The sequence below is a fragment of the Cynocephalus volans genome, chromosome 16 (assembly GCF_027409185.1).
Source record: "Cynocephalus volans isolate mCynVol1 chromosome 16, mCynVol1.pri, whole genome shotgun sequence".
Lineage (NCBI taxonomy): Eukaryota > Metazoa > Chordata > Mammalia > Dermoptera > Cynocephalidae > Cynocephalus > Cynocephalus volans.
The window spans coordinates 9210826-9230966 of record NC_084475.1 but is presented as its reverse complement, the minus strand read 5'-3'; the positions used below and the strand labels follow the sequence as shown (position 1 = coordinate 9230966).

The 20141-nt window shown below is 51.6% G+C and overlaps 1 protein-coding gene across 2 annotated transcripts in view; it reads right to left on the bottom strand.

Annotated features, from left to right (window-relative positions):
- Positions 1-1324: 1324 nt before the first annotated feature.
- Positions 1325-20141, bottom strand: part of AXIN2 (axin 2) — a 29593-nt gene continuing 10776 nt past the window's right edge. Inside the window, exons 3-11 of one of the 2 annotated variants that reach the window (XM_063081058.1) lie at positions 19347-19487; positions 11321-11423; positions 8829-8969; positions 8214-8737; positions 7770-7964; positions 7221-7451; positions 6533-6628; positions 5105-5272; positions 1325-1568 (exon numbers count right to left, since the gene is read on the bottom strand). In XM_063081058.1, the coding sequence (XP_062937128.1) occupies positions 1442-1568; positions 5105-5272; positions 6533-6628; positions 7221-7451; positions 7770-7964; positions 8214-8737; positions 8829-8969; positions 11321-11423; positions 19347-19487 (1726 nt within the window). In that variant the 3' untranslated portion in view covers positions 1325-1441. The remainder of the gene's footprint in view (positions 1569-5104; positions 5273-6532; positions 6629-7220; positions 7452-7769; positions 7965-8213; positions 8738-8828; positions 8970-11320; positions 11424-19346; positions 19488-20141) is intronic. The other variant, XM_063081059.1, reaches the window with a different exon arrangement.

The window sequence follows — 20141 nt, the reverse complement described above, 5'->3', positions numbered from 1 at the left end:
ATATAACAGGGTCTCGGCCCTGTTCCCACCCTGGGTCTTCAAAGACGAGGCTGACGCTTTGAAAAATATAAAATTTTAATAAAGGCTACATCTCTTAATTACAATAATTATTGTACCAAGTAATTTTCCTTAAATGAACTCTTTATAATGCATAATTTACAGTATAAGTAGAACAAAATGCCATGACAAAAGTCATTGAGTACAAGACTTGTAATAAAAAGGCATAAAATATATTTATACATAAACCCCTTTCAAAAAACAAGGGAAGGCTTGAGCCCTCAATATAGGGCGACACACGGCGTGGGTCCCCGTGCAGGTACAGGTACTGTACTGATTTAAAGTCAAGCACTAGAGATAGTGGATTAATACTCTTTTGCCGTACACTATATACAGACGTATAGTACAAGTAACAATGGCAAACAGAATGTACAGATTAACACAAAAACCCGAACATCGAAATGAAGGTGTCTGGAGGAAAGGTGCTGCTGGGTCTCCCCACAACTGTTCGCTTCTTTGCAGGGCAGGTGGGTAGTTTCCTGAATGGCTGTGGTCCAAAAGCTTTAAAAAAAAAAACCCAAACACCAAAAACCAAGGAACTGTCATTTCAATAAAAGCACAAGCTTGAACCTCCAGATAGTGATTCTAACAGGCCTCAGCCACTGGGCCCTGGGCCTGGGCCTGGGGGGGCTTCAAGATGAGGAACCTCAGTCACAGGATAAACCTGGGGCCCCAACAACGAGGCTCCCCCACCTCCTCCACAATGGATCCTCCCATCCAACGTGACAACCCCAAAATGGCGATGACATTGCCACAGTCAACCCTCAAGACCTTTATGACAAAATAGAGCAGCATAGAAAAAGAATGCACCAATTTGTGTGTCAATGGTAGGGCACCATTTAGAACAGTCTGTCTGCACTTGGAGAAACGCAGTGCACAGCCTCTTCCCGTGTATGAAGGTCATGCACGCACTCCCACTCAACTCCTACGGTCAGACAGAACGACTACAACTTCCTCTCCCCCTTCCACGTTTAAAGCAGCATATCATAAACTGGGGACGGGGGAACCAATGGTTCAATAAATATCAGTGAGGTTCCTGTCCAGGTAAGCTGTACACAGCTTCTCTTAGTCGGGGGACTTCAGATCCCTAGGAAGTCATATATCATGCATGGCAGTCTCTCAAACCGTCAGCATCTTCAACAGTCAAGAGTGGTCATGTTTGTAATAAATAGTTCAGGCTTCTCTTATCTCAGTTCTCAGCTCGCGAATTATGAAAATCACCCCCCTCCCACCCTCCCCAAGGCCCAGGGGCCAATTCTTCCCTAGACTTTGTCTTCTTCATTGGTTTAGTTTTCCTTCAACATGTTCTATCACGGTCGCTCGTGCTCAAGACAGGTCACATGCGCTTCGGCTCCACAGATCACCAAAGCCGGACCCCCAAGGCTCAATCGATCCTCTCCACTTTGCCCAGAATCCTGCCTTCGTACATGGGGAGCACTGTCTCGTCGTCCCAGATCTCCTCAAAAACCGCTCCGCAGGCAAACTCGTCGCTTGCTTTTTTGAAGTAATACCTTAAAAGGAAAACCAGAAAAGCTTCTTGGTAAACTGCATTTTCTATGTTGTTTAAAAGTGTGCCAACGTGGAGGACTAAAGTGTCCTAAGAGCCTGTGACTGCAGGTGTGCATGTGGACTGCTGCCCACACCCAAAGTAAGACGGCCTCTGGCTGGCCAAACGGCACAAGACAGGTGGGTCGGGAGGAGGCTGGGCACCCCCTGAGCCCAGACTTCTGCTGTCCCCCGACACAGACAGACACACACACACACCCCTTTTTGGGGGATGAGGGAGAGAATGGGAAGGGAAAATGCCTGGAGTTTTTCAGAGATCCCAGACTCAGCTCCACAAGCAGCCAGCCTGAACCTGTGACCTGCGGAACCTGAACCTGCAGCAGAAGTCTGTAGAAGGCAGGCTTCCAGCTAGGGTATCAGTTCGGTCTAGAGGCCTCCTGTCCTTCCCACCCTCCAGCGCCTGAGTGCCAACCCTCCGATGGTCCCCCCACAGCTGCGTAGGAGGTGGGCCGGCCCAGTGCTGCTTCCCAGGGTCTGACGGCCCTCGCCCCGTGACAGGCTCCCTCCCCACTCTCCTGCTTTCCCTGCCTCCTCTCCCATCCTGCCCCTCCAGGGTCATACACTAAAGGCCCTTCTATTATGCCCCTTGATTAAAGGTTCCTTTTATCCCACCCCAGCGCTCCTTCTTCTAAGGCTGTTTAATTGTACGGATGCAAATGACCAGCCAGGCCCACTCCCAAGCCCCTTTGGAGGAAATTAAACGAGGCCTCTTCCTTCCCCATCGCCAGCAAGGAGGACCCCTCAGACGGATTAAACCTGCCCCTGCAAGCTGTCACTTCCAGCCCATAAAGGCCACTCACACAGGGAAGGTCATGGTCCCCTGGAGGGAGGGGGAGAGCCTTTAAAACATTTAATTGTGTCTCAGGGTTATGGTTGGTTTTCGTCTTTTCTCTTAAGGGAAAAAAAAAAAACCTCCCCTTGGTTAGAGCTAATTTTTTTCCTTTTAATGAAGGCAAGCCAAATACTTTCATAGGAGATAAGGCTAAATAAAGTGAAACAGCTGGGTTTAGTCAAGGCTGTTTCCAGCATCCCGGGCTGGGCCGGCGCATCGGGGTACACGGCAGCGGGGCTCTGATGGGTCAGCGGTGGGAACGTTTCTTGTCAAGGGGTCAAAAATTCTTAGGGGGCACCTGCAAGGAGACGGTGAGAAAATGGGGAGGGGCCCTGTGCCCAGAAGATAAGAGACAGTGGAAAAGTCACTTTTCCAAATAAGAGGCCCCACCCCCAATGCAACCCTGCCACAGCCCTCAGCTCTGACTGCTCTGGCTTTACCAAGCTGGGCTTTCAAGGCGCCTCAGAGCCAACACGCAGTGGCCTTTCACACAGTCGCAGCCTTTTCCAGGGAGGAAGGCGCAATGGCTCTCGGCCCCACCCAGGACCTCAGCCGTGCTGGCCTCGCTTTCTCTGAGAACTGGGCTTTTCCACTGCAACATGCTTTATGTGGCAACCTCCGCTTTCTTCTGACATCTGGCACCAATAGCGTCTGGCACGTCTGCAGGGACTGTTTGCTTCTGAATCCCTGCCATGTTGAGATTACTCAATGTGTCCCAGCCTCCCTGCCCCTCCGCAGCCCCAGTCCCCTCACTGGACTTTTTATTTGGCGGGGTGGGGTTGCAAATTAAGATGTTGGAGCAGCAGCCCGGCTGGGAGGGTGAGGCAGGACACCCTGAGCCCCCCCCCCCCCCCAGGAGGGCACCGAGTCCAGCTCAGGCCCTGCAGAGATAAGGCGGCTGGGAGGGACTTTCCACAGCCTGATCCAATCAGGAAAGAATCTGAGAGTCGACCGTTTGTGCGAGTCTTTGTGCATTAAAGGGGAGGCCAGGGCTTCAAAGCCAGGCTTATTGTGTGCCTTAGGAAAAAAAAAAAAAATCAGAGCCAGATGTGGCCGGAGTGGCTGAGCAAAGCACCCTCCCGCAAGCCTCTGCTGGGTGCTCGTGGGTCTCCTCCCCTGAAGGTCACCTGTGGTTCCACTCAAAGTCCAGCCAAGGCGAAGCCTAGATCAAAACGAATCCCTGGAGGGGCACACTTGTGTAATTAGTTCCACCTTGTGTCTTCTCACGATTTTTTAAAAAAGCAGCAGCAGCAGCAGCAGCAGTCAGGCCTATTCCCCAATCCCTTTGATGCCTTTTCAGGATTGTTTCTGCCCAGGTGGGAAAGGGAAAGATCTAGGCCCAGCTACACGCCCTGCTGGTCAATCACTTGCAGGGTCTCAGCCCAACCGCCATCCCTTCCCCAGCAAAAGCAATAGAAGGAACCACTTTGGGCCCCTGCCCAAGCTGACTCCCAGATGAAGGCGTCTGGCAGAGCTACACAGGCCCAATCTGGAGGGGAGGGCGTCTCAGGGCCCCTGTAGCTGCATCGGGGCCAGGACCCACATGGCAGGTGGCTAAGTGCTGTTCAGATATTCAGAGTTCTGGGTCTGGAGACGGGAACGGGGAGATGCCTACCGGGCAGGGCTGCAGTGGTGCAGAGGGCCAGGGCACACAACTGTGGCAGCACATTCCGTCAAGTTCAGACCCCAGGAGTGAGCACCCCCTACAACTGGATTCCCTGGGTGCTTGCACCCAAGACATAAGCGCAGCAGAAGCCACACATTCCCTTGGGTTGAAGGCCATGGAGAGGGGCAGGGAGGACTCTGGATGAGCTGAGGTGGAGCCACCACCTGCCCCTCATCAAGAGGAAAGTGACCAGGAAATGGCCTCCCTTGTCCTCTGCAGCTCTTGAACCCTCTCAAGGGCCCTGCAAGGTCAGCATGGACCTTCCCAGGGGCACCTCCACCCCGGTAGAAAGGGAAAGGTGGCCCTGAGGTTAAGTTCCTTCCCTGGGCCCAGGCAGGAAGAGGGGCCAGCCCCACTCACCCGGCGCCCACCCACGGGGTCTGGCCACTTCTTTGTTATGGGCAAAAGAGCATCCCTGCTTCAAGTGACCCGTCAGACCCAGGGAGATAGTTCTCCAGGCAGAAAGGCCGGGTAAGGAGAATGCTGCCAGCACTTCAAGAGCTTGGTCTCCGCCCTTCTCTGAGCCTTCAATGTGGGGGTCTCGCTTCCACCCAAGCCAGGAGAGGTGCTTTTGGGTCCTCCTGCCTAATCAGTCTGTCTGTCTGTCTCTCCACCAGCCCCTCCCACACACACGTCCCTCAATTTCAGGCAGAGCCGCCTCAGCTCGGCCCAAGCCCAGCTCTCCTGACAGAGCAAGGCTACTCCTCTTCCGTCTTGTTCACCTGGTAGAAAAAGCCCAGCCAGGTCCCCAGGGAACCCTCCCAGTGGCCTCCCACTCATGGTGACTGTTGTGTTATTACTATCAGTGGTGAGGGGAGAGAGGAAACGAGGAGGAACAGGCGTCCAGCAGCCACTCCAGTCCTCCCGAGCGCCCGCCCTCCGGCCCCTCCGGGTCTGCCCGGGCCAGGGGAGCTGCTCCAGGCGCTGGCTCTTCGTTCTGAGCAAAGAAACCCTAGAGTAGAAAAAAACCACAGGACTCTTACCTATAATTTCCCTTTTTGCTGAGCTGCTCTTTAAAGTGGCCCAGGGTCAAGCTCTGAGCCTTCAGCACCCTCCTATATGGAATTTCTTCTCCACAGAAAAAGTAAGTGACGACCAACTCGCTGGCCTGGAGCGTGTGGACACCTGCCAGTTTCTTTGGCTCTTTGTGACTGGAAATAAGACAGAATGCGACAAGTTCAGCATTTGAAAGTAGACGCACGTTGAAAGCGAATACACTTGCATGTGTGTGTTCAAGGGACAGGGAACCCAAACACAGAGGCCGCAACTATGAGCTCAAAGGAGGTTTGGAGCAAGGCCCACATGCCACAGAGGCAGCCACCCCTGGTGGACACGCAGTCCAACCCCACGTGGTCTGTATGGAGCGTGCAGGAAGGGATGAGGCCCTTTCGGTTGTACACGTTGGTATCATCTCCCTCACTGTCAGCAAATGTGTGTGCACAGCAGCCTCCTTTAGGTTAGTACAAATGGGGTGCTCAGCAGTGAGGAGCAGAGAATTCCCAGCGAGCTGCACAGGCTCACCCACGTCAGGGGTGAGAAACCAGAGCAGGCCACCTCCAGGCATGGCATGAACTCAAGGCCTGATGCCCACCCCTCATTCTGGCAGAACGATCACAACTAAAGGGTAGTGAGCCCACAGTCATTTCAAATTCCTCATTTATTCCAAGTTTTTGTAGAGTGGCTTTAAAAAAAAAAAAAAAAAAAAAGCTGCTGGCCCGGATAGCTGGCAGACTTAAGGTCAACCAACTAAAACAACGGAACGGTCCGGGGAGGTGGCTTATTCAGGACTCCACACATTGCTCACTGCTCAGGACGAAGACGCTAAGAAAGAAAACTTTATTGAGACCATTTTAGATCTCTGCAGCAGATTTCATTTTAAATGCACCATCCTGTAATTCAACTGAGCCAGGCTTCTCGGTCCACTCCACAAGTGTGTACAATTACGAAAAGAATCAGTACCCAAGGCGAGGGAAGATACTCTGTTTTCTCCAAGCAAAAACACAAAGAGGTCCTCTCGATCTCTGCAACGGTGGAAAAGCATGAAAAGCACCTTCCCTTCAGCTCAGAGGCAACACAGAGACGTTTCTGGGACCGCTAACTTGCAAGGTGAATGGGGCGCAACTCTGCCATCCAGTCCTGGGGTCCCTTTTACCTAGCTGCTAATGGCTTCACGTCCTAGCTTTTGACTCCACTGTGCCCAGGAAAACTTGTGTTGTGGATATGTTGCTCAGTACACACAGGTTTTTTGTGAACGGTAACATCTGTGTTCACCATTCCTCATCACTAGTGTTAAATCAAGGTTATTTTACATACAAAGAGAAGTCCCACAAAAACACAACTCCAGATAGCGAAGACCCTGAAACACACTGCTCGGCAGAGCTTGGTAATTAATGCCAGGTAAAGACACTCACTCTTCTGGAGCCAGGCTCGGGTTGGAGAAGGGTGTGGCTCCTGCCTGGCCAGTGACCGAGTGGTTCCTGTCCCTCTGCTGACTGGCCACACAGCACCTGAGGACACAGTCATGTGAGAGATTTAGAGATTTACTGTCATCCCCAGGGCAACTGGGGGACAGAGAGACAATTACTCTCTTTGGCCCCCTAAAGAAACAAGGACCCGATTTCCATCCCTGTGGGGACCCAACCAAGGTCTTGTATGAACAGTGGCTGGGGGAGGCCTGGATGACATCTTGAGGACAGCCATCCTCAAACCCCCACTAGTCCAGGATGGGACACTCCCAGCCCCGACAAAGGACCGAAGGCTCTTGATTCTCCACCTGTCATGGCTTCTTATACCCTCACCTAGCCACCTTAAATATCAAGACATTTGTAAGGAGTGAGATTTGTACAGGAATTCATTCTCCTACTTTGAGGCATGACTTGCCTAACAAACAGATCCTGGTTTAACTCTAGCAGAACTAACACAAGTAAAAGGAACCACTTCTAGAGGTTGGAAGAGCACATCTTACCCAGAAACAATTCCTCCTCCCCAAGGGGGCTCTGAGCCCCAGGCAGAAAAGAAGGGCCCTCCCCATCAACAAGAGGCGAGGACTCCACCTCCAAAACCAATCCCCGTCTTAATCTCTGACCACCCCCCACTCACCGCTGCTTTGGGGGCTTCGACACCTCAGCCAGCCTGCGGCAAGCCTCCTCCAGCTGTGCCAGGGTGTTGGGTGGGGTCAGGGGAGGCATTGCAGGGTCCTGGGTAAATGGGTGGGTGCGAGGGGCAGCGCGGGGGTGCCCGCTGCCCCCCCACAGATGGTGCCGGCTAGCTCGTTCACCTGGGGGCGCACGGGCAGACTCCAAGGGGTAGGCCTTTTTTGTGCTTTGGGCACTGGACAAGAAATGAGGAGATAGAAAGCAAAAGGAAAGAAATTGGGTTAGAAAAACTGGAAAATGTGACTTCAACAGAAACTTGTCTATTCTGCTCTGACAGAGAGAGGAAAAAAATAACTCTAGCATAACACGAACAGGGGTTGTTGCCAAAACATGACATTTTTGTGGTCTGCTCAGTCCGATGTTCAATATTAAGATGGCAGGAGCGAACAGTCACATTTGTTTTCGGCCGACTACAAAAACACCCATCCCCACAACACCTCCATACCAAGTGCCCGTGACCCTGGCAGCCATGGTGGCGGCGGGCGGTGTTTACCTATGGGGCTTGGGCTTGCTCTGCCGCTCACTCTCCAGCATCCACTGCCAGACATCCTGCGACCTGTCTCCTTCCTCCCCCGGAAGCTGCAGGGCCCCTGCTCCGCTGGGGGTCCCTCCTTCCCTGGCGGGCAGGGCCAGGCCAGGCTCCACGCCTTTCCCATTTCGTTTGGGCAAGGTACTGCCTCTGCTGCCACTGTGGGGAACCAAGAACCACACCCAACCCAGAGACCCCATTAAATCTCCAGGACCCCTTTGATTGGATACCTCAGTCAGTGGAGGACAGTGACTCGGAAGATCGTGCACCTGCTCCCCCACCCAGCTCTGCCCTCCGCCTCCCTCCTAGAAGCTAAGTGCCTGTGACTATGACCCCACCTCACACCTGCCCAGGGCTCTGGATGGGAGAAAAGCCCACCCTGGACACTGCAGTCTGCCCGGCACTTACCCAAACTGCTCCCCGGGTGCAGGCTCTGGAGCCTTGGGGTGTCCCTTGCACTTTGAGTAGCAGTAATACTCGGTGCCTCCGGGGCAGAAGCAGCGCACCCTCTGTGTGGCTTCCGCCTCGATCTCCTCCTTGGTCTTGGGGACGGCGTGGTGGTGGATGTAGTGGTGGTGGACATGCTTTGTCATCTGCTTGGTCACAAAGCCCTTGCCCCCAAGGAGGGGGCAGGTGCCTGGTGGGATGGAGGCGGGGGGCAGCTTGCCCCCGGGCAGAAGAAGGGAGTGGTACTGCTGCGGCTGCTGCGGCTGCTGGTGGTGGTGGTGGTCAGGGGAGCGGGAACGGGGACTGTAGCGGCCTAGGCCAGGCGACTGGCAGCCAGGGGTCTTAAGGACCCTGGACAGGTGATCGTCCAGGATGGTCTGCGGGTCCTCCTCATAGCTGCCAGAGGGCAGGAGGGAGAGGGGGTGCTGGGTGGGAGCCCCCTCCCGTGAGCCCAACACAAGCTCGGACCCCTCCTTCTCTTCATCCTGGAAGGGAAAGCAGCAGAAGGGTGGTGACCCGGGAAGTAGGTGGGGGGCCCCGCCCCAGGCCCGGGGTGGTGGACAGAGCCCACGCTACCTCTCGGATCTGCTGCAGCCGCTCCTCCAGGCTGTGGCGACTCTCCAGCTCCAGCTTCAGCTTCTCCAGCCGCGAGATCAGCTCGGCTGCAAAGGTGGCAGGCTCCACAGGGGTCATCTCCTTGGGCAGGCGGTGGGTTCTCTACAGGGCACGGGAGGAAAGGGACAAGTACACTTAGCAGGCCAGGTGGGTGATGGTGGTGGTAGCTTGGCCAGAGCTCCCAGGACCCGGTGACGGGCACCGTGTCCCCATGTCGGGGTGGAGAGTGGATGGTGAGGTGGCCCGAGCTGCTCCAGATTTTTATGCGCCGGCGCCACGGCCTCATGGCGAGCCACGGTCCCCACCAGCGCTTGCCTTGGGCAGGAGCAGTTGGTCGCACTCCGAGAGGCGCTGCTTGCTCTCTCTGTAGTACAACCAGCCCATCAGTAGCTACTCTGAAGTAGAAAATCTTCAAAGACTGTTGTCAAACATCAAAAAAATAGCAGCCCTCTGAGTTGGGAGGGGAGAGAGACCAACTCAAGGAATAAAAAGTGGAGTCTAAACAGAAAGGGAGTTGGAAATTTAAAAAAATAAGATTGGAAGGGAGGTGGAGGGAGGAAAAGGGAAAGAAAAAAAAAAAACGGAGTCGCAGGGCCGGGATCAGAGAAGAAGTGGTAATTTATTTCCTGGCCGCTCGCTGCGCACCTTTGAGCTGGTGTTGTCTCCACACCGTCCTCCCTCTCCCCTGTTCTCCTCCTCCCTCCTCCCTCTGTCTTTGTACAGAAAATGAAGGAAGCTGCTGCAGGCTAGTAGCAGAACACTGCTGAGCCCAGCTGCCCCAAGCTGATCTATCAAGGGAAAAGGGAACATCTCCAAATCAAGTGCAGAATATAAAAAGGCATGGAGGACCCCTGCCAAAAGCAGCAAGCAGAGAGCCCCACCGCCCAGCTTTCTGTCCTCTTCCTGTCCCCGCACTACCCCCCCGGCCCCCAGTTGTTCTGCCTCCTTCCTCCTCATCTCCCTCTTTTTGGCCTTTTCTTTGGGGGTGGGGTGGAGGGGAGCAGAAAGCCAACTTGCAGAGACTGGCATCTCCCCCAGCCGCCAAGATAGGCCTCGCCACGGCAACCACGCAGCTGCAGAAACACGAGAGGCAGAGAAGTGGGTCCGTACCATGGCCCCTCTGGCACAGGCTGGCTCCATGCAGCCTCCATGCAGCCCCCGATCAAAGATCTGCCTGATGGAGAAAGTCGATTTGCACACCCCAGGACAAAATCATCTAATTTGCAAGCTCGGGCAATAGAACTTTTCTTTGTTAACACACACATTACCCCCAATAGGGGGGGAAAAAACATCATAGGAGATGTCATCAGTACTGTTGTACTAGGGGGTGTGGAGAAGCTGGAGGTGGGGCAACCTTCAGATGCTAATTTTAAGACAAGGTTAAGTCTGCCCTTGTCTGTGTGAGGAGCTTCCGCAGAAGAGCCACATCTGTGCACCAATCTGTGCACTAACATGGGATTAGCAATTCGATGTGTTAATTTTCTAAATGCAACCTAAGTGGACAGACCAATTGGATTCTCTGCAGCCAGCAGGAAGGATTCATAGACAGACTCCTGCTGAAGGCTGGGTGCCCTCTTCCCCTCCCTGAGGAAGGGCATCCTGGCAACCTAGACCTCACGGTATTGTAGGAAGCACAGCCCTGCAATAAGAATACAGACGGGGAGGCACTCAAGTACAGGGGCCATGTGTGGGCTGCTTTGGGGGACATGGAAATAAAAGGGGAGGTCCCTGAAAAGCCCTTCCCCTACCAGCTCAATCATGGGAAGCTGCTGCTCACAGGCTCCTCACTACCAAACACTTCATTCATTCAGACTCAACCACAGGTACTGAACCAAGTTCTGGGGTTGGAAATGAGCAAAACAAGTTCTGGGGTTGGAAAAGCCACCCTTCCAGGCTTCATACGTCAGGAGGAGAAATGGCCAAGTAAATAGAGAGATGGATGACCCAAACAACCAAGTCGTGCAGTCAACACAAGATGTGGAATGTCCCAGGGATGTGACTTTCCTTCCGAAGGGGGCAGAGATGCCTCAGGCCTGCTCGTTCATTCATTCAGTCAATCAGTGTTTATTGAGCACCTGTTATGCGTCAGGCACTGTTCTGGTCTCTGTGGATACAGAAGTTAGTGGCATAGACAACACGCCCTGCCCTCGGGGGGATGCCATTCTGGTGGCAACACAATGAGCCCACCAGGATGGAGAGCAGCATGGATCATCTAACATTTCTCAGTTTCTGAGAAGGAACTGCTTCGGTTTCTTTCTCATGGAGCACTTTGTTTTCTGAATTCAGAAAATGTAAAAGGTTCAAAAATAGGTCACCTTGAACCTCATAACCACATCACTCTGCTCAACATCAACTCCCAAAGCACCACCTCCTGTCCAGCTCTTCCTTCCTCTCTTTTCCCCTAGGGGACCCTAGGCCCCTCCCACTCCCCTCCCCCTCCAGACTGTACTCACCGGGAAATGAGGTAGAGACACTTGGCCGTTAGCCTTCACGCTGCGGTGCATTTCTCTCTGGAGCTGTTTCTTACTCCCCACGCGGTAAGGAGGGATTCCATCTCTAAGGGAAAGGAAAAAGCAAAATCCACAGGCTCACGTGGATGCCTTCAGCACGGGCCAACTCATATACGCATCCTGAGATCCTGCCAACAGACATGGCCACCCGCTTCCAGGGGAAGGTGCCATGCGTCACTGTTCCCACGGGGAAGGATCCATCCAAGATCAAATTGCCAAAGCAACTTTCCATCCTGCCCATCAATCATCTCTAGACACTTGGCTCCCTCTCGCATGCAGAAGTATCAACTTGGAAGAGCTTGGTGAGCTCGACTCTCAGGCTGTTGTCTTAGGACTGGATTACACTCCAGCCAGCCTGGACAGAGGGGTGCTCCCCCATTTTACAGGTGCCCCAAGCAGAGATCCTTAGTCCCTCTGATCCTCCCAATCGTGTTACCACAGCAATGCACTATCCCAAATCCAGAAACCAGTGCCTTACAGACAGTACCAGGGCAAAAGGTTGTGGGAACAGGGACTAAGTCCAAAGAGGGCTATGCCAGGCATTAGTGAGGTATGCAGAATTCTCTAATAGTCAACCTCCCACTCGTTTCCAAAGTTCTTTTTAGAAACCACCACAGGGGGATCTTTCGGCTCCTTCCTTCCCTGAGCTCCAAACCCCATCACCCCCAGCCAACAAATCTTCAAAGACACATGACCAATTTGGGCCTAAAGAGAAAAAATCCTACTATGGGCATTCTGTGCAATTGATTAAAATAGTTGAGTACCTACTATGTGCCAGGCCTTGTTCTAGGCACTGGGCGAGACAGCAATGGACAAAGGAGGTAAAAAATTCAAACAATTGCCTTTATGAAGCTTATATTCCAATAGGTGGTACAGGCAATGAGCAAAAACAGAGAAGCAAAACATACGTACGTTAGAAGGTGGTGGTACAATGATGAAATACACAGCAGGAAAGTGGGAGAGAATCGCTGGGGGGTGGGGAAGTTGCAGTTTTAAATGGGGGGGTCGTCAGTGAAGTACTCACTGAGAAGGTGACCTTTGGGCAAAGACCTGAAGCAAGTATGGACCCCTATGTCCTTATTATATGAAAACAAACAAACAAAAAAAAATCAGCAAGTGGGAGAATTTTTAAAAAGCAAGGCTTCACTCCAGCTAGTGTTCACTAAAAACATGACCTGGAGTTGCTATGATTTTTTTTTTTTTTTTTTAAAGAATTTTGTTCTGGAAAACAGCAAAATGGTCATGGTGTGACTATTTTCTCACTGATATCCCTTCCGGAGGCCACTTATTTATGAAAGCATCAGGGCTCAAACATTTCCACAATGAATCACACTTTGAGGTGGTAAACATTGCCATTAGGTGTTTTTGGTTATTTCCCTTTCCCTGGTGTTTTATTCATCGCAGCATAGAAGGAAAACCTTTTTGGCTCATCCAGCAGTGGGTGAAAATTAGCAGTGCCTAAAAATACTCAGGGAGCAGCCAGGAGTAACTGGTCAACCTCTAGCTCCTTATCTGCAATGCCCTAGAATTCTAAGTGGTTGCATTTTCTGTAAGTCTGTTGATCTGAGCCAGAAAACAGGGCCACTGAGGGGATAACGAGGATTCCGGTAGATTAATGAACCAATCTATGTTAGCCAAACCTTGGCTAAGGAGTGCATAAAGGATAATCACATTCAGAGGTACGGGGAGGGCGGGAGAAGAGAAATTAGCATCTAAAGCAAGAACTTACACAATTTACACATAAGTGTGAGTCCTGCCACAGAGATGGGTGGTGGGGTGGGTGCAGGGGGGCAGAGACAGTGAGCACTGTGGGAGGGGTTAGCTGGTTGACCAGTGCCCATAAGTAACCATCTCCAAGTCAGGCCCCTGCATACTGAGGCTGGGCACTTGACCAGGCCCTTGCGGGCAGAGTAGGATAAAAGGTTCTGAATCCTGCAACTTACTGAGCAACCTGCAGATTACTTATCAGAACTCCATGTTTTCACCTTGGGATAGTTTTTCAGACACAAGAGAAAACTGGATTCTCACAAGCACGCCTGGCCTGACCAGTGCCCAAATCCCACCCAAGGCGATGGTTTCCAACTTGAGGCTACCAGCTCCCAGGCACCGCACTGCTACTGTGGGTCAGAAGCTAGCTTAGACACCTGACATACAATCGGACTTCATTCTCACAAGAAACTTAGCGAACCGTTTTAGACAACCAGAACCGTTCCAAAACTTGCCTGAGTTACATCAGTAGTGGTTAGAGCCAGGATCCAAACCCAAGCTGCTGCTGGACTCCAGAAGAGGCTTCTTAACAACCTACACTTGAGGTCCTCATTTCAAGATGCCCCTCCCAGATCCAACCAGAGAAGCCAAGCTTCTTGATGGTCTGGATACGGGGCACCACTTCCTAAGCCCCAAGGAGTCACCTGACATTCTGAAGGGTCAAATGGGAAATTTGCAGAATGTTCTGGAAAGCCCTCCCCCACCACATTGTACTCACTGGCTATGGGGCATGCCAGCTGGTTCCCAAGAGGCAGTGGATATCCCCATCTCTCACCTAAGATCCTCTGTGGGATGGCGGTAGGGGTCCCAACAGATTGGGTCTCATACTGGTCTATCCAAATTCTGCTGCTCAGGACGACAGGATAGTGTCCACACCCATCTCCTGAACAGCTCCTCTTCCAGGGACTTAATAAGAGTGGATGGCTCTGCTTCAGACCCCTTGCAGACAATCTGGGGGGGGCAGGAGTCAAGCACCCCACAGACCCCACCATGACACGAAAGACATAAGTCTTCAAGAATCTGAGAAAAGTCCCCCATCCATCCCCTCCAGGGCTCTGTCTGAAGTTTCCACTAGTCTTCAATCTCCTCTCCTTTTTTCTGTCCCAGATGGGAACCAATGGTAAAGCTTTTATACCTTTTTCTCTCTCCATATAAGGTAGAAAAAGAAAAGAGAGTAGGGGTTAGGGATGGGGGTCAGGGAGCAGGTCATTGCCAGATTGAGGGACAAATGACTTCACAAGCACCCCCCCACACACACACCCATTACACTCAGGGCAGGTGAAGGACCGAACTACAGGAAAAGCCACTTGTGACCAGAACAGGAAAGGGAGACTTCAGCTTGCAGAGGCTCAGAAAGGCTTAAGAGGCACCTTCTTCAAAGAAATGTGGCTTTAATTCCCCCTAGTCAAGAATCTTCTTCCAAAACAGCCCCTCATTCCAAAAGGGGGCCTCTCTTCTTTTATTCGAGCTCTAAAAGTCTATGATCAGTTTTCTGGCTGCTCAAAACTGTGCGCTGAAGAGCACCAGAGTTTTGGTTCCTATACAGTCTCCTTTAATTATAAACATGTTAGCTCATGAGCCAGCTGCCAGGCCCAGCTGTTTCTGGGGAGCACTGGTTTTGAAGTGTGGACTTCACTTAGTTTCCATTTAAGCTGAGCCAATTAGCTTAGCCTTTTGACTCCACTGTGCCCGACCTAACCTGAATGTCGCTTTCTGGCAGCTTTGAAATAGCAGACTCGTGTGCACACGCGTCCACGCGCATCTTCATTTGGCAACCACTCTGAAGGCAGCCTCTGATCACAGCCAACATCAAAAGCCTGGTTTGTAAGATAAGGTAATATTTGAAGTTCACTCAGACGCATTTCCCGGTCTCCAAAGTAAACCCCCATAAATAAAATATAAAAAAATAAAAATAAATAAATAAATCATGCCACCCCCTGCCTGGAACGTGAGGAAATCATCTTGTGCTGACTTGGGGACATTCGGAGCAGAAGTTAACCTATGAATAAAGCTGATCCTGGTTATAAGCAACTCTGTGCAAAAAGAAGAGAGACACCTGCATGCCGTCAACTCAGTGCTCCTGATTCCTGGTCGCCTCTATCCACCAGGCAGCACTTCAGGGCCAAGATCCCTACTGCCTCTGATGTTTTCGGTTCTATCCTCGTAGGCCTGATGTCCTGGAATGGCCCCACAATCCTTCTGCCCTCAACGCTCCAAGAATTGGGGTTTAGGGTTTAGCTGGGAGTCCGGCAGTTAACTTTCCAAAATAAATAAATTTGCTATTTCTTCTGAGAATGCAGGTTTTGGAGGAACAGGCTCATAAAACAGCCTTCTCAGAGGTCTATGATGGAGACCCAAATCCCCAGCCATCTTTAACAGGGCTTTTTACTTAAGGGCAAAAGAGAAGTCGCTGTGGGCTCTGGGAGTAGGCAGTGATTTCTCTAAAGCCCTGCCTGCTGGCCCTGGTGCACTGGCAGCTCCCTGGAATAAACCGGTGCAGACCAGCCCTGCCCCAACTTCTCCCCAGGCCCTCTTGCAAAGGCCTCCAGGACTTAACTGGTTCTGTCGCAAACTAGTCGATTGTGCCCCCAGGCTTGTGCCTAATGAACTCCAACCTTCTGGAGTCTATTGAAGGCTGCCTGTGACCCCTTCTCCCTGCTTCCCAGCCCTGTCCCCTCCCCAACTCCCAGCAGGGCAGGCAGGCCCCTCCCTAGCCCCTTGCAGCCGAGCTGGCCATTGTGACAGGAGAAGCAGCCAGGGCTCTTTTCACGCTTTATGGGGCGCTCCTATTCACTTGTTCAAGGAAATTTCAAAGGGGCCTGCTACCCTCTCATCCCTCTAAGCCTCCCCGGATGACAATGGGCTGAAAGCGATTCAGTACAGCTTTCATCCCCCACACACTTTATTTCTCGCTCAGCGCTCTCATCTGCACAAGGCCCACAATTGGCAGAGCTCTGAAGAGGGGGTCTAATCCCAGCCCTGGGAATCCCGGGTGACCGCCCAGCACTGGGCAGATCACACACACCCAGGGCCAGCCGGCCAGAAAGCACCTCGCCGAGCTGCGAGCTTTCAGCACACACCAAGCCTGCTCACATGAGAGTAGGGAGGACCCCAGGCGACTGATGGCAGCTTGAGGCCCACAGGAACCTCAAAGTGCTAAAAATGGGCTCTTGGTTCTGGAAACCCTTTTGTCCCCCACCACAGGCAGCAGGAGACAAACAACCCCAAGGGAGGGTGACCCCACACTGATGCCAAGTGCACTTCCAGCTGGCACAGACATGCCCAGGTGGGCACAACTGTGATGGTCAATCTGATTCCATACTCCCGTGGTTGGAAGAGCGCTCAGGAAGATCAGAGCCAGCACTGTGAGCCTCAGGTCTCCGAGCTTCCCAGGTGCTTTTCCGTGGCTTCCTGGTTCACTCATCAAACTAAGGGGCAAGGAGACCACAAGAGGGGCTACAACAGCCAGAGGTCCTGCCACCAAAGACCCAAAGGTATCTGCTGTGTTCCACGAGGAAGGTGCTAAGTGAGGGATGTGCCCTCTCCTGTTTCTGTTTCAAGTGGACCTCCCTGGCCTGAAGGCAAACCCTTGCTACCAAGAACAGGTGACTGGCAAAAGTGACCATTCTGACCCCTGCAAGTGGCTTCCCCATGCTTCAAGTCCACAAAGTGTTTTAGCGAAAGGGGTTAGGAGTAAGAGCTTTAATCATTCTTTTTTTTTTTTTGTCATTTTTTCGTGACCGGCACTCAGCCAGTGAGTGCACTGGTCATTCTTATATAGGATCCGAACCCGCGGCGGGAGCGTCGCTGCGCTCCCAGCGCAGCACTCTACCAAGTGCGCCACGGGCTCGGCCCCAGGAGTAAGAGCTTTAAGGTCACCTCTGCATAAAACTGAAAAAGTCTTGCATCTGGGAAGGGGACAAAAGGAGGGGAGCAAATGGAAAGGCTGCAGGAAGAACTCAGAACTTGCTCCTTCTACCTCCCCCACCTGTTAAAAAAGAAAGCAGTCTAATCGCTAATAAACGAAAATAAAAGAGACCCAGAGTGACTCAAACTGGTCCTATTAACACTTCTCATGTTGAAATGTTCACGCCTGGGGGGAAGGGCGCAGCAGGCCAAGTGGGGGGCGGGATTTGAGTTCTTCCCCCAACATGAATGGCTGTGTAGGCGCAGGCCCTACTTCCTCATCTGTAAAAGTCACAAGTGACTGCCTGCCTGTCTGATTGGGTCTTGGGTAGATCAAACAGAAGCGAGTAGGGGGACTACACCCAAGTTATCTCATCATGAACCCAGAATAACACCTCAATGATGGAGACTGAAATGCAGCCAAGGCCCAGGAAGCGAGCCAAAAATAGTCTCGAAGAAAACCAAACAGAAGCCTCAGCGTCTTAAGTAAACTACACTCGACTTAGGAGACTCACTCGATGCCTTCATTCAGTTCCAACATACTCTTATTTTGCATGTAACATGAAGACTCCCACGCAGTCCACAAATTCACAAAAACTGAAGAAGTAATGGTTGCTAGAAGCAAGCACACAGTAACAAAAAATGACAGCAGGCAGAATGACAAAGAGAAAAGAGAAGCTACTGAAGGGGGCGGAGGGTGGTCCAGTACATGTGGGGGCAGATAGCCCTGTATAAACTCAAGCCTATGAGACAGGAAGTACCACAGCACAGTATGAAAACAGATCTTGATATTAATGGGATAACTGAGAAATAAATTGCCTTGTCTGATAATGATTCAATTAAGACAGAGCAAAACATATTTTAAGAAATATATCCATCAAAGGATATTTTTTTTTTCCCAAGTGTAAAACCCACTTCTGTGAAACCTCTCATTTCTCCATACTGGATGAAAGACGTATACCCTTACTCTTTTTACTAATGCCAAAATGCTGTTCTTATATTAGAATGAAACCTTTCACCTCAAGGATCCCTCTCCCTTACTAACAAGGGAATTTGAGGTAACACAATAAAAACCACCTGGAAAATCAACAGTAGAGTCTCAAACTAATCTCACCAACTTTCCCTCTGATTGGTCTCAGGCCACAGGCCATGCAACAGGATGCTGGCCAATAGAAACTAGATAGTTTCAAACAAACTGGAAGAATAGATGGTCCAGTTTTAGGAAGCGAAAAGAAACAAACTCTAAGTGCACCAGAACTGAAACAGCTCAATGGGTTTGCCTTTCAAAACCGTTCCCTTTGCAGGAGAAATTCCAACTCCAATACAATTGTTGAAAAGCCTTCACAGACGATTTCTGGAACAATGAGTCTCAAGTGGCTGTTGGGTGAGAAGCCTTTGGGGAATTTCACCCTCGCCCAGGCTCTACTCTGGGTCCCTTGAGTCAAAATGTCAAAGGACAGCAGGAGATGGGACATCCAGTTCACCACTACACACACACACGTACACACACACCCCGCACTCTGTGAGACTCAAGGAGTATCAATGCCCTCCATCAACACAGATCACCATGACCTGATTTCAAATGACCTAAAACTCAAAGCATGACCTCGCCTGCTGACCTGCTGACCTCATAAGACCACCCCAATGATATGAATTACTTTCAAAAATCAAAGCCACCCATGTGCAAAGACCCAAGATCAGACACAACTTTGGAGAAAGCCCCTACTTAGGGTCCCTAGCAACTGACACAGAGTAAGCACTCCACAATGCTTACTGAACTGAATGATGTCCATTTAAACATATCCATGTGGGAACACTACACACAGTGGCCAGTTAGCAATTTCTGGCTTTCTCACCCCCACCTCCAATGCTTTTTCCTCCCCAAACAATAAAACCCTTCTAATGCCACCCTTTCTCCCACCTGTTGGTTCTGTAGACAGGATACCTGGGTTTCAAAACAAGCCAAGCAATTGTTCTTACAGGAACAACCAGAGGTGTGTTTTAAACTCAAGCAATGTATAGATATTCATCTTAACCTTCTACTGTACTTTGTTTTCTTCTGTTAAGGTATCATCCCAACTTTCCTTTAAAAGCTCCAAGCTTACATATACCTAGACAACCATGTCACCCTCCCTGACCAGCACTACACCTCTGTCATACTTTCCTCCCACCAGACAAATGTCCACACACAGGTGGGATTTGCTGAGCCAAGTGAGGACGACCAGCAATGCTGCCCAGGCGCCCTGGTGGCTCACACTCCCACACACGTACATGCAGGGGACAGCAGAATACTTACACACTACTGTCCGTCATGGACATGGAGTCATCCGTCAGTGCGTCGCTGGATATCTCACTGTCATTGGCACTAGTGGCTGGTGCAAAGACATAGCCGGAACCTACATGATATGGGTTAACTGGCTCGCTCCTCTTGAAGGACCTACAGGAAAAGCACAACAGGGGTGTGGTCACTGATCCTCACCAGAAACCCAAGTAATCAGGTGACCCCAGGACACCCAAGCACACAATCCCACAATCTGTCAACGCTAACCTGCAGCCCAGGTGCAGCTGCTCACCTGGGCAGAAAGCAGGGCCACCAAAGGGGGACCTGCTGAGCTGCTGATTCGACCTGGGGAGAAAGCAGGCTGGGTTCCTCTGCCCCACAGGGGGTCTGCCAGGGCACAGGATATTCCAGAGACAGCCCAGGGGATCCTACGAAGTTCTAAATACACACTTACAAAGAGGAAGGAATGGGACTCTGTCCTAGGAAGGGAGGCCACAGAATGAAAGAGGAAGTCAGTAGACATGAAGTGTCTCCCTCCTCCCTGCCCCCATACCCAAGCTGTGCCTAAAGAATTCAATTTCAGGCCCCAAGACATCTTCAGCATCTAGACTCCCCATTGGGGTCTGTTAGCCTTGTCCAGAGATGCAAACAACCAGAGACCTGGTATGGCCTTCTCCCTTTGACCCTGGGCCCACAGTGAGCTGGACAGAGGGGGCGCACATGTTCGAGACGATGTGTAGGACTCCCATCCCACCCATGAGCTGGGCCTCTGCCATGCCCGCCACACCCCCAGGGCTTCCTCCCCCAGGG